This window comes from Leptopilina boulardi, unplaced genomic scaffold (assembly GCF_019393585.1).
Source record: "Leptopilina boulardi isolate dan_hultmark-lab unplaced genomic scaffold, ZJU_Lbou_2.1 LbouV2_204, whole genome shotgun sequence".
NCBI classification, from domain to species: Eukaryota; Metazoa; Arthropoda; class Insecta; order Hymenoptera; family Figitidae; genus Leptopilina; species Leptopilina boulardi.
In genome coordinates, this window is record NW_026137757.1 from 1,356,562 (window position 1) to 1,371,023 (window position 14,462).

The 14,462-nt window shown below is 34.5% G+C and overlaps 1 protein-coding gene across 1 annotated transcript; it reads left to right on the forward strand.

Moving 5' to 3' along the window:
• Positions 1-12,306: 12,306 nt before the first annotated feature.
• LOC127278509 (uncharacterized) lies at positions 12,307-12,894 on the forward strand. The gene has a single exon (XM_051300244.1). The coding sequence runs from the start codon at positions 12,307-12,309 to the stop codon at positions 12,892-12,894; it is 588 nt and encodes a 195-aa protein (XP_051156201.1).
• The last annotated feature ends 1,568 nt before the right edge of the window (positions 12,895-14,462 follow it).

Here is a 14,462-nt window from a genome sequence, read left to right on the forward strand (position 1 = left end):
TATAATTGAAATGTGACTTGAATGTGAGTGAGTGAGTGATTAAAATATTGGGTCGACTTAAGAAAATTTTACTTTGATAAATTGTGGAAAATTAATCTATTTAGTCGTCAATTATAAGTAGATGTTCTATTATTGATTAAATCGACTGATTTAACTTGCTCATTGCATTATTTGGGTTCTCCCATTTTACCCACCCTGTAATTATATTTCTCTTGCTCTAATTTGAATGTAATTAATGTAAAATTTAATTATCTTGCACACTGTAAAAAATAATGGAAAATTTCCCATACAAATGTAAGGATTTTTTTAGTACTTTGTATGAAAATATTCTTTACCATACACAAGTATGGAAAAATTTTAATACGTATAAAATTTATGTATGGAAAAATTCTTATCCATACACATGTATAGAAATATTACATAACATTATGGAATATTTTCAATCATGTATGGAAAATTATTATATAATATATTTTATTTAATTCTTTTTATTAACTCATAATAATAACAACAATATTTTAGTTTATGTGGCTTATTTTTTAACAAAATTATTGTAAAAAAGTAAGGTACCCTGCTAAAAATAAAATCACAGAACGTCAAAAAATTACCCACACAGCACATTATATTTCCTAAATATTTCATTGAAAGATTTGAAATATTTCAATGCAAGGTTCATGAAATGTTGAGGAAAACAGGAAAATGTCCGCCTATAAGAAATATTTCAAGGACTTCGCATTGGAATATTTCAAAATTTCAATGAAATATTTCAGAAATGTTTAGAAAATATAATGTGCTGTGTGGGTAACCTACCGAAAGAGTGGTACTGGAATGGTACTGAATTGGACTTGGCTTGAGTTCCACTTCAGTACCACTACCTGATAACCCATAAGAAGACATTTTTAAAGTACTTTAACAATAGTTTTAAAGGTATATAAGATCAACAAACCGTCTCTCACGATATACGTGTAAAACAGCAAAAAAAAACATAATAGTTTGTAGAAAATTTCTGTTAAGTTTGGAAATTATATTGCAATCCCTCCTTGAACAATAGACCCCTAGGTCCTTTGTTTAAGGATTAAAATTTTAACCCGAGTATTATTGCTTAAAAAATTTGTAATTTTAATAACTCAACTTTAAAAAATATATATTCAAATTCGTTAATATTTCCAGATTATGAATATCTAAAATTTATCATAAAATAATTACATTTAAAAAAGTTATAATTTATCTCGTATACCTTAAGTTTGATAAAAAAATGGACATCATTTTTGAATTTAGCTGATAAAGGAAATATCATATGCATAATAATGTATGAAAATAATATAAATCCATGAAAAACAAATATAATATTGAAATAAATATAAAGTTTTAGTTTAAACATATTGAAAAAGCTAGTCGCTTTTCACTTTTATGAGGGTATTAACGGTAACTCGACCCTTTTCGCAGGTAAATTTCCCAGTTCCATTTCAGTACCAAAATGCACCAAATTAGTACTGAGTTGGTACTGAGATCTCAGTTCCAATTTCCCAGTACCACCCTTCCGGTAGGGTAGTCAGGATCTCTGACGTTTTGAGACTGTTTTTGTTACGATTGCAGTCACAGAACACCACAATAAGTGAGGTTTAGTCAGAGAATCGTCAATAGTAGTCAGATTTTTTATGAGGGTCGGAGCTGACCCTTTTTTTTGCCCATACCATAAATCATAAAATCCTGTGATCAATATTTTTTAATTAAAAAAATAAATAAAAATCATTTATCGTACAACATTTTTTTATCTTTACGTTGCACATACTCAATTATTATTTTTAAAATTTATTATATTTATTTACCCCTATCGAAGGAAATCTCGCAAACGCAAGGAATCGAACTCACAACCTAACGAACGCAAACCGAATATCTAACCCCTGAGCTAAACTAACCTAACTGAGATCTTAAAAATAGAATACGGTTTTATGAAAATAGAAGATCTTATTACTTTTTTTCAATTTTATCAACATATTTTGTTGATGATTATTATTATTTTTAAAAAAATTTATAATTTGTAAAAATTAACAAGTAAAGTTAAAATAGGTATATTGTAATATTGATCAAAAAACATTTGTAGTCCAATTATCATATATTAATGTATTCAATTAATAAAATTTGCTTCAGCAAATATTTAATTAAACAAAAAATTCGTATGTAAATATTATTTGAATTCGAACTTAAAAGAATATGTGTAATATAGAAATAAAATAGTCTAGAATAATAAGATACTGTCGGATTGTTTCAAGTAAACTCTGAGCAAATTTTATCAGGTTTTTCGCTCACGTTTTAGCACATTCATTACTATTATAATTAATTATAATGATAAGAATTAATTAATATGCATATATTAATTACTATATTATTAAAATTCAATTGAACATAATTCTTCCACAAATCAACTAAATAATTATTAATTGTAATTTCTCTTTTTAGCATACTGCACTATAATTAGATGCAATATTTGGTTTAAATCAAATTTATATTGAGTGAAAACGGGATCAAATTCGCTCAAAGATTGATTGAGCGATCAATTCATATATTCTATTTTACAAGAGACCAGAATGTTTTTGCTCATCTAGTTGTAAAAAAATAAACTTTTATGTGAAATAGCCAGCGATTTCTAATTTTTGTCAAATATATATATATAGTATTATTTTTTTTACCCAAAAATAATTTGGGGGACACTTCAGGAATTCTTACCCTACTGTAATAATTTTTTATAGTCTGACAAAATTTTTCAGGTTTTTTCGATTTAAAGAAAAGGTAGGGGAGATTCCCCTGTTATGCAGCAGCCTCGGTTGTGCAGCACTTGTGATTTTGTTCATGTGCCTATCTATAGATATGAAATTTATGTCAACTTTTGGTCACGTTATAAGGATGTTTTTGAGCAAACACCGATCCGCCAAATATTATTTAACCTTTTGTAAGTACTAAGGTAAAATAAGCTGCAGTACCTGGATGCTATTGAAAGGGTCTCAAATTTATTTGTGTTTTGTACTAAGATAATTCAATATAATTGATAAAATGTTTGAATTTTTTTTATTTACCATTAAAAAATACTAATTAGACAAAATTAGTAATAATAGATGTTTTAATTAAATTAAAATCATGAAATAATGAAATTACACATATGCAGCAAAAGTTGGACATGGTCCGTATAGTAGTGGGACATGATAAGACCCAGTAGTTGGATATTAAGTAAATTAAATTATAATTTATTTGTTTAGTTATTTTGATGATTTAATAAATTAAATAATTTAACTAAAATATAATTAAACTAATTACATTAATTAAATTAATTAAACTGATTGCGGTAATTGAATTAAATCCTTGTCCAACTATTGGGTACAACATAAAAAGCGGTAGGTTAACTTGGACAGTCAATTCAGACAGAATTGGACATCCATTTTAGAGAAATTGTTTTTTATATTTTTTTAGTCTTACAATTAATAAATTTTATTTTGCCTAAAAGCTAATTATCTAAAGAGTACACGGAAAGAAGGTTCAATAGTAAAAGACTGTGCCACATCTTACCCAAGAAGCACGTAATATATCCTCAATATCAAGGTAATATTACACGTGAGATTCGTAATATAACAGTAATATTACAGACTGATTTAAGTTATTCATAAAGCATAAAAAACGTAAATATATTATAAGTCAATTTGGCTTCTCACACAGCACATAAAATTTCCTGAATTTGTCCTGAATATTTCATTGAAAGATTCGAAATATTTCAATGAAAGGTCCATGAAATTTTGATGCAACAATGAAATGTCCGCCTATAAGAAATATTGCAGTTCCGATTGTACGAAAAATTTCAGTGAAATGTTGAGGAAATGTGAGGATGAAAAATTACTGACATATTATTTTTTAATATTTGCAAAATAAAAAAATGAAATATGTTACCAATTTTTAAGTGAAATATTTTGAAAAGATTATTCATTAAAATTCTAGAAATATTGAAATGAAATATTTCTAAATTGTTAAAAATACATATTTAGGCAATATCATCCGGGTATATTTGTGAAATATAAAAAAAATGGATTTCAGAAATAAATTGCGATAGTGATTGTGAAAATATGTGACAAAATTAGTTGACCGATAGTAAACCTTTGTAAAAGAAAAATTTTTTCGATAATAATGCCTTAAATTATAACTTACAAGTGAATCTTAAATTTAACATATCTCAAAATGTCTTAAATCGACGTATGCCGTCTTTCCGACGATCGGTTCATATGTACTTTTTGTCATTTGCAATTTTAGACAAATTAAATTTTAAACATTTGAATACTCTGAAAAATAGAAATGTTATCAAATGACAATTCTGCGAAACAAATTTTTTGTTCAATGATAATTATGCAGTAAATTAAGAATTCAATTAAAAAGTTACGAATATTGAAAGTCCAGTCAAGTAAAATTTGTAACAAATTGACTTTTATAGTATATTCTTGCGTACCTGAGCGGATCTTATTTATTTTAAGTATTCTATTTTTATACTTATTATTAATCATGTTTCGCTTGTTGCATCTTACGTGTAATAATTTCTTTATAATATATAAATTGTTACTATTTAACTAAATACACAAATTTTGTCACATATTTTCACAATCACTACCGCAATTTATTTCTGTAATTCATTTTTTTTATTTTTCACAAATATATCCGGATGATATTGCCTAAATATGTATTTTTAACAATTTAGAAATTTTTCCTTTCGATATTTCTAGAATTTTAATGAATAATCTTTTCAAAATATTTCACTTAAAAATTTGTAACATATTTCATTTTTATATTTTGCAAATATTAAAAAATAATATGTCAGTAATTTTTCATCCTCACATTTCCTGAACATTTCGCTGAAATTTTTCGTACAATCGGAACTGCAATATTTCTTATAGGCGGACATTTCATTGTTGCATCAAAATTTCATGGACCTTTCATTGAAATATTTCGAATCTTTCAATGAAATATTCAGGACAAATTCAGGAAATTTTATGTGCTGTGTGGGTTATATGCATTGATATGCAACTACATTCTAAATATTTATCGTATATGATCAAACCGAAAATTAAATTGAAAAAATAGGTTATCAATCAAATAGATTGTATATGGGTAAACAAAAAAAACAAAAAAAAATATTAAAAAGGAGCAAACCAAAGGAAAAATATAAAAAAGGGTGAGAATGAAAGGAATAAAACCAAAAATTGGAATCAGACAGTGATCCACACCAAACATCAGTATATTGCCGCAGACCTAGATTACTCAGTTCACCCGGGCGGAAAGCAACCAAGATGCAGGCATAGATTAATGTCTGTGACAATAGGGAAAACACAAAAAAAAGTTGGAGAAAAAAAACAAGAATAACCAAGCAAAATAATTGGAACAACAAAAAATAATAATAATACAAGAAAGCAAACTAAAAAATAATAAACAAATAAATTAAACAGGGTTTAACTGAGTGCAGGTAAGATGAAAGTAATCATACCAAAAAAATCAATTCAATGCCTAGCAATCCAAATTGTTTATTAACTGTATACACTCAAATTGGTGTGTCAGACCTAGAGAGAAAAGTTGGAGTGTATTGTATTTAACATATATACATTTATTATAACTAGCAAAAGAAGAAAAGAAAAAAAATTAATAAAAATAAAAAAACATGAAAGCATAAAATTGCTTCCAAGACTAAATCACTATTCTCTGAGTACCCCTAGCCAAAAATCGGCTAAGAGACTCAATAAAGTCCAAACCTGGGTTGAACGCGGCCTCATAGAGATCAAAATGCTCAGGGTCAGTCACACCCCTCCTATGGAACAGAAACCCAAAAAATTCAGGTCTGCCTGGAGATAATATAGGGCACTCAGCAAGGAGGAGGAACAAGCTTCTACTTTCTGCGCCACACGGACATGTAAGATCAATCCGCCAACCTAATCGCTCAAAGAGTTCGGAACAGATGTCTACGCCAGTTCTAAGTCGAGTCAATAAGTTGATCACCAAACGGGAAAATCTGATCCCAACAAACCACGGTCGCTTCGAATTACACGTAATTCTTGAAAAATACCTGTCTCCCTTGGGCCTGTTTCCAAAGAGAGGCCATGCCTCCTGTATCTCATGACGAAATTTCGAGTCACATATTTTCAGTACATCTGAACTTGGCAATCCAAATTGCTTCTTAAAAGGAGTACGAGCAGCCAATTTGGCGATCTTGAGCTCTCCGAGAATCCACTTAGCATCCGATAATACTACCTGTAATCAATGCTTGGGATATAGAATGCATTCCCACCAAGAGGGAAATCACCAGGAATCAAAGAGCCATACGTGTAAATCGCAGTGTGAGACGGGTACTTCTCATAAACAATAGAATCCACTGCACATTGATGTGAAACGCCATTCTCCAATTTTTCCTGCCCTACTGAAAATCCCCACATAGGCTCCTATATAGGAACCCACATAGGCTCCTATATAGGAAGCCATATGGTTTCCTATACAAAATCGTATACGTAATTGGAACAGGAATTTGAATAGGAAATTAAGTAGGAATTATCACATGAATGTACATTATATCTTAATATCATGCGCATCATATTATAGGAATTGAAATAGGAATATACATAGGAATGTACATTTCTGTGTGGATGTGGATTCATATGATAATTCCGGCTTAATTTGCTATTCAAATTCCTGTTCCAATTACGTATACGATTTTGTATAGGAAACCATATGGCTTCCTATATAGGGACATACATTTGGATCTGTTCCATGGAACAGATCCAAATGTATGTCGTGCTCTTCAATAATAGAATCCCAAGATAGATCAAAATTAGACGGTTTATTCATTCGGTAAGAAGCATTCAAAAACTCCAGCATCTCCAGGTATACTCTCAGAAGAGGTGATCGAGCAATAGTCTTTGGCATCCGACAAGAGTTCCATCTCTGAGCGAACAGCTGCAACCTTAAAATAAGCGGGTTAAATCGCCAACTATAATTGCGAATAATGAAGCGTTGCGTGAGAATCTTGCGTCTAAAAGACAAAGGAGGCTCCGCTGCCTCAGATAGAAGCACAACAATAGGAGTAGAACTCATAACTCCAAGAGCGACTCTAAGGGCGGCACATTGAGCCCTATCGAGCATCTGTAGAGTAACTCGATTAGCAGAACCAAACAACTGACAACCCAAATACGCTCGAACAAGACTCTTGTATACAATAAGGGCCAAGGAGGGACCAGCTCCCCAACTAACCCTAGAAATGACCTTGAGAACATTTATGGCCTTGTTGGCTTAAGCCACAGTCTCCTTGATGTGGGGAATCCAAGAAAGACGAGAATCAAGAATAATGCCGAGATACTTAAGTTCAGATGAGCCCTCAACGTTCAAATCCTCAACAACAATCGAAACCTCCCTTGGATTAATAGATTTAGACGAAAAAGGGCACATAACACACTTAGAAGGGGAGATTGTAAATCCTAACTCTCGCAAGCGGTTCGAGACGGGGGTGATTGCTTACCCAAAAGCTCCACTGCCTCCTGCAGGTCATCACCCTGAGCATTCAGAAGAAGATCATCCGCATACTGCGCCGCCTTTACTTGCAACGGAAAAGAGGTACCCAAATCTGCAAGGTATATGTTGAACAAAAGGGGGGAAGCACTCCTCCCTGTGGTACTCCAACACCACAGCTTCTCCCAGTGGGGGAGCTCAGGAAGAAAAGCTCTCTGTGCTCTGTGAGAGCAGCAACAAAATTGATGATGCACCCAGGAACATTCAACTTTTTTAGTTTTTCGTTGAGAATGAAGGGTCGTACATAGTTGAAAGCGCCTTTTATATCCACTGCCAGAGCCGAAGTAATTTTACCCCTTCCAAAACCCTGCAAGATGTCTGTGGTGACGGTAGCCACACAATTCATGGACGAACGCTTACGTCGGAAACCAAATTGAAAGTTGGGAACTATATATATAACTATATATCCGTCTCATCAACCAAGGGGATGCGGGGAATAGTACTTGGGGGAATTTCCTCACATACCAGTTCATCCTGAAGCCTCTTGATCTCTGGAGTAACAATGGAAGAATCTCGAAAGCGTGGACCACTTGGACCACTTCTGAGAGATTTAACAACAGACCAAATCTTGGTTAGCCCAAGATCAAGAGTCAGGTCCTCGCACATCGACCTAAAGTAATTCCTTTTTTGTTACGTAAAAACCACTTAACCTCCAAGTCAACGTGCTTGGCGTTGGCTTCATTTCGGGAGTTTGGTGGGAACAAAATAACCTATGTGCCTCCCTTTTCCTTATTATCGCCGCATCACAGTCAATACTCCACCATAGAGGACGAGACCTTGAAGACTGTGAGCTCTTTGAAGGCAGAAAGCCACCACTGGACTCAATGGCATCAAGGATAGTTTTCACGAACATATCATAGACTTCAACCTCAGAGACTCCCTGCTCAAGAAGACCAACCAATTGGGGAATGCGATCCTCTATGTAGCCTTTATAGGCCAACCAATCAACTCTCTCCATATTGTATCTCAGAGAAGAGGCCTTGCAAAAATTTGGCTCACAAGAGATGACAGCAGTAAGCAAAACATGGTCAGAGCCGAAATGGTCCTTTGTAACATCACATGTAAAAACATGAGAATTTTCGGCTAATGTAAAAATCAAATCTAAATTGGAAGGCGTTCGTGTGTCCAAAGGACAGAACGTTGGCTGACTATCGTTCAGCGTGAAAAAGCCTTGATCAGCTGCAACAGAAGAAAGATGTCTACCACGAAGATCGGCATGGTTAGACCCCCAGCTCTCGTGATGAGCGTTGAAATCGCCGCAGATAATTGGAAAGGACGAAGAACGTACTAAATCAAAAAGAGTCAGCCAATTACCATAATCAGTCGCTAGGTTAGGAGGACAATAGATCAGACATAAAGGGATGTTTCCCAAACGAGTACTGATGTTAATCGCCACTAAGTCCAATTCGCCACCACAAAGAATCGGAGTGGAGATAGATTCGACCCTCAAACCATCTCTAGTCAGTATCATTACACCTCCCCTTCTTCCCACGATACGATCAGCCCTCCCTATTGAAAATCCACACATGGGAAACCACATGGGATCCTATGTAAAATCCCATTCCCACATGGGAAACCACATGGGATCCCATATAAATCCTCATGGGAAATTGGGACAGGAATTGGCATAGGAAAATATCAAAAAAAGGTTCCTCATTTCCCATGTCATTTCCTATGTCAAATCCCACGTCAAATATCATGTTAAATACCATGTTAAATACTAATTGAGATCCTTTATCATTTTTTTGAAAAATTTTCCCATGTCAAACCCCACGTCATTTCCCAAGTAAAAACCTTTATCATTTTTTTGAAAAATTTTCCCATGTCAAATCCTCTTTTGCCTTATCGAAAATACCCACATTGGAAAGCATATGGGAATCCACATATGACACCATATGGGAATCCATATGGGAAATGGAATACGATTTCATGTGCATTCTTCCAAATGATAAAACAAATAGATTTAAGCATAGGAAATCATATAAGATTTCATATAGATTCTGAAATCTCAACCTAAGATTTCACATGGATTTACATATAGGAAACGATATAGGATTTTATTCGGGAATTTTTTAGTTGGCTGCTTTATGCAGGCGGCAGTTTACAAAAAAAATTAATTATTTGATTAAATATCAAATAATAATAATGCAACTCATCTGAAAATAAAAAAAAGTTTACTGTACTTCTGCCTTAGACTCTCAGCTTTTATAGTATTCCAGACTGATCTCAACTGTGAGAGAAAATATTTTCACCTATATCGTTTCCTATATGTAAATCCATGTGAAATCTTAGGTTGAGATTTCAGAATCTATATGAAATCTTATATGATTTCCTATGCTTAAATCTATTTGTTTTATCATTTGAAAGAATGCACATGAAATCGTATTCCATATCCCATATGGATTCCCATATGGTGTCATATGTGGATTCCCATATGGTGTCATATGTGGATTCCCATATGGTGTCATATGTGGATTCCCATATGCTTTCCCATGTGGGTATTTTCGATAAGGCAAAAGAGGATTTGACATGGGAAAATTTTTCAAAAAAATGATAAAGGTTTTTACTTGGGAAATGACGTGGGGTTTGACATGGGAAAATTTTTCAAAAAAATGATAAAGGATCTCAATTAGTATTTAACATGGTATTTAACATGATATTTGACGTGGGATTTGACATAGGAAATGACATGGGAAATGAGGAACCTTTTTTTGATATTTTCCTATGCCAATTCCTGTCCCAATTTCCCATGAGGATTTATATGGGATCCCATGTGGTTTCCCATGTGCGGATTTTCAATAGGGCTGTGCACTGTATAGCCAAAGATGTTGAAAGTTAACTCTCGTGTAAGCCAGGTCTCAGTAATGCACAAAACGTCCAGTTGATGTGTATGTAGAATTGATTCGACCTCAGTCTTCCTGTGTACCACGCTGCGGGCATTCCATAAACTTATTTTTAAATTATTGAGCGACATACTAAAACGATCAACTGACCAAACAAATTATAAAATATTAAAATAAACAGATTGGGGACGAGACGAACCACAAAACTTATAAATCTATTTCCTCTATGGAAGTGTTCTTGGAAGATACATCCGATTTCGGAAACAGTGCCGAAAGGAATTTCTCACTCGAAGTTTCCCTACATTCCCTACATTTTTCCCTGGTAATGACGACTCTATCAGAACAATAAAAGGCTGAGAGGAATCAGGGGAAAATTTCTCATATACCTCGGAGGACTCTCTTCTCCAGAGATAATATTTATTAGCATCATTCCCTAGACCATAGGAGCAAGAAAGATCAACCGTTTCATCTGCCTATTAATCGACTCGAATTTGCCACAACATTCTGGGCGGAGGCTGTTTTGACAGCTAATCATATAAGAAATAGATGCCCCTCTAGAAGCCTAAATGGAAAAATTCCCCTGGAATTATTGACAGGAAAACATCTCGACCTAGCTCACTTGAAGACCTTCGGTTGCAAAGGATATGCACTCGACAAATCGCCTGGAAAAGGAAAATTGGAACCTCGAGCTCGTAAATGTATCTTTCTAGGATACGCGGCTGAATCTAAAGGTTGCAGAGTTTGTCTGACCGAAGACAAGAAGGTCCAAGTAACACGAGACATCAAACTGACGAACGAATTCCTCCCAAAAGAAAAATTCGATGATTTCATCTCAGTGAAATCTCTGGAAAGAAAAGAACGTAAAAATCCTACCGAAGTGAAAAATTAGGTGGATGTCGAGTACTCATCGACAGAACAAAAAGGGAACGACGTCATGAATCCTCATGAAGACGCAGTTTCCAGTGACGACGAGGACTTCATTGGATTCGAGCAACCACCGGAGGAACACGTCGAGAATGATGAACTAATACAAAGAGAGAGACGACGACCAGGAAGACCTGCCACAATCAGAACTGGAAATCGCGGTCGACCTAGAAAGGGATACAATGAAGGCTCTAAGCGGAAGTGATGCCGACGATTGGAATTGTTCTATCGAAGAAGAGTATGAATCTCTGATCAAGAATCATACCTGGGATTTAATGAATCGTCCGGTGAACTACATCACCGTTGGAAATAGACTCGAGCTCAGGAACAAAATTGACACAGAAGGGAACCTGGAAAAACGAAAATCGCGCTTCGTAACCCAAGGTTACTCGCAGAGACCGGGAATCGACTTCAACGAAACGTTCGCTCCAGTGGTGAGACTTGGATCAGTGAGATGGCTGATGGCTCTTGCTGTAAAACATGATTTAATCATTCATCAATTGGACGTCACTACAGCATTCTTGAATGATAACCTGGAGGAAAGTGTCTACATGGAGGTCCCGAATTTACTAGAAGATATATTGCCTGCGATCATCAGGAAGAAGAAATTGCGATCAGGTCGTGTGGAACCGGACGGAACAGCCATGAAAATGTTGGAGAAAATACGTCAAGGTAATCAAGTTTGTTTACTAAGAAAATCCATCTATGGCTTGAAACAGGCTGGTCGACAGTAGTACAGGAAACTTGATGCTGAACTGCAACTCCTAGGATTGGTACCATTAAGTGCAGATGTTTGTGTTTATATAAAAAATCACGATAACAAGATTTTAATCGTTGCGATTTACGTTGACGATTTCCTCTTAATGTCGAACGATCTCACCTGGATGCTGGAATTCAAGGATCGTTTGGACAAAGATTTGAAACGAAGGATTTGGAAAAAATCAGGAACTGTCTAGGAATGGAGTTTAAACAAGGAGATGGATTCCTGGAAATGTCCCAATCAGGTTACATCGAAACCGTGCTCAAGAGATTCGGAATGGAAAACTCAAGACCAGTATCTACTCCATTAGTTCCAGGATTAAAGTTGCAGAAAATTGATCAATCAGAAACCGGAGAACTTGAGACCTTTCCTTTCAGAGAACTCATAGGGTGCCTGATGTACCTAGCCATTGGAACGAGACCAGACATAGCTTACGCCGTGAATCATTTGAGTCAATTCAACAACACGAATGGCAAGGATCATTGGATTGCAGCCAAGCGGATCCTGAGATACCTCAGAGGAACTACGAAGCTCGGTTTAAGGTATGAAAAGGACTCTAAACAACTTGAAGGTTTTGTAGATTCAGACTGGGGAAGCTGCCCCGTAGACAGAAAATCCTACACCGGACTTGTATTCATACTGGCGAAAGGCGCAATAACCTGGGAAGCCAGGAAACAGCGGACTGTGGCACAGTCAAGCACAGAAGCAGAATACATGGGGTTAGCGGAGGCTGCGAAGGAAGCTACTTACCTGTTGAGATTCCTGTCCGAAATCGGATATCCGTGAGTTATGTTCCAACGAATGACATGACGGCAGATGTATTTACGAAAGGATTATCGAGCCCAAAACATCGAAAATGTTTATCTAAATTTGGAATGTGCCTTTGTAAAACCGCGGAAAGTGTCTAAATTCATTGCAAGTAAATAAAAAAAAATATATATTAATAAAATAAAAATTAATAATTATATACCCTGCTAAAAATAAAATCACAGAACGTCAAAAAATTAGTCAGGATCTCTGACGTTTTGAGATTGTTTTTGCTACGATTGCAGTCACAGCACACCACAATAACCCAGTAAAAAAAAAAGAATTGGGAGTAAGCGATAAGAATTGGTGGTAACTTAAGCTGAATTCGGTTTGGCGAAAAAACCGAATTGGAACGTTACGGTGAATTATTTTTTTCTTGCCGTGAATTCTTTTTTCTTAAACATTTGAATTGGCGTTTGTTTATTCGAGTTTGCATTATAAATGAATAAAATAAATGCTTCGAAGTCTAAAAAAGCCGATTTGGAATAAGAAATATATAATTTAAAAAAAAAATGAAAGCGAAGTGTGACAGATTTACAGACGATTTTATCAAGTGAGTAGTGTGCATATGATAAATTTACCATATGAGTAGTACTCACATGGTAAAATTGTCGGTAAATCTATCACATTTCACTTTTATTTCTTTTTAAAAAATTATATATTTCTTATTTCAAATCGGCTTTTTTAGACTTCGAAACATTTATTCTTATTCATTTATAATGCAAACTCGAATAAACAAACGTCAATTCAAATGTTTAAGAGAAAAGAATTCACGGTAAGAAAAAAATAATTCACCTTAACGTTCCAATTCGGTTTTTTCGCCAAACCGCATTCAGCTTAAGGTATCACATCGGTAAAACCGTTTTCTATAGATTTTCTTGAAAATTTTACCATATGTTCTTATTATCATTCTTGACAAATTTGCAAAATATGAAGAATTTTCGCCGTACGAAACCAGAGATATTAGCAATCAAAGTTGCTTATTTTGCATGGGCGACGGGACTAATGTATGGGGGAGAAGAACATTTTCATAAATATCATCAGAAGTTTTCTATAAATTTTTTTCAAAAACTAATGTTGAATTCAGGAATAAATTTGGAACTAAAATATACAAAGAAATTTATAATTTACCGTGCCGTTTATTTGTAATTATAAATTAAAAATTCTAGTTCATGACGTCATTTGCAATATATAGCACACCCGCCACTTTGATGTGGCAACATCGCAGGATGGTAACATTAGTTAGAGAGAGACAGTAGTCCACAGTAGTCAAAGCGAGACTTATAGCGACGTTGTCAAACCTCCTACTCCTTCCAATCGCTGCTAGTGTGGGGTATACGTGTACGAGTGTATTTGTAGAAGTAGGTACAGTATGGGCTGAGAGTATAGGGAGTTGAGGGCGAAAATATAGTGCGGGAAGTAGTAATGCGAGCTACAAACTTTTGACTCCGATTAGTGCCGATGTGATACCTTAAGTTACCACCAATTCTTTTCGCTTATTCCTAATTCTTTTTTTTTACTGGGAAGTGAGGTTTAGTCAAAGAATC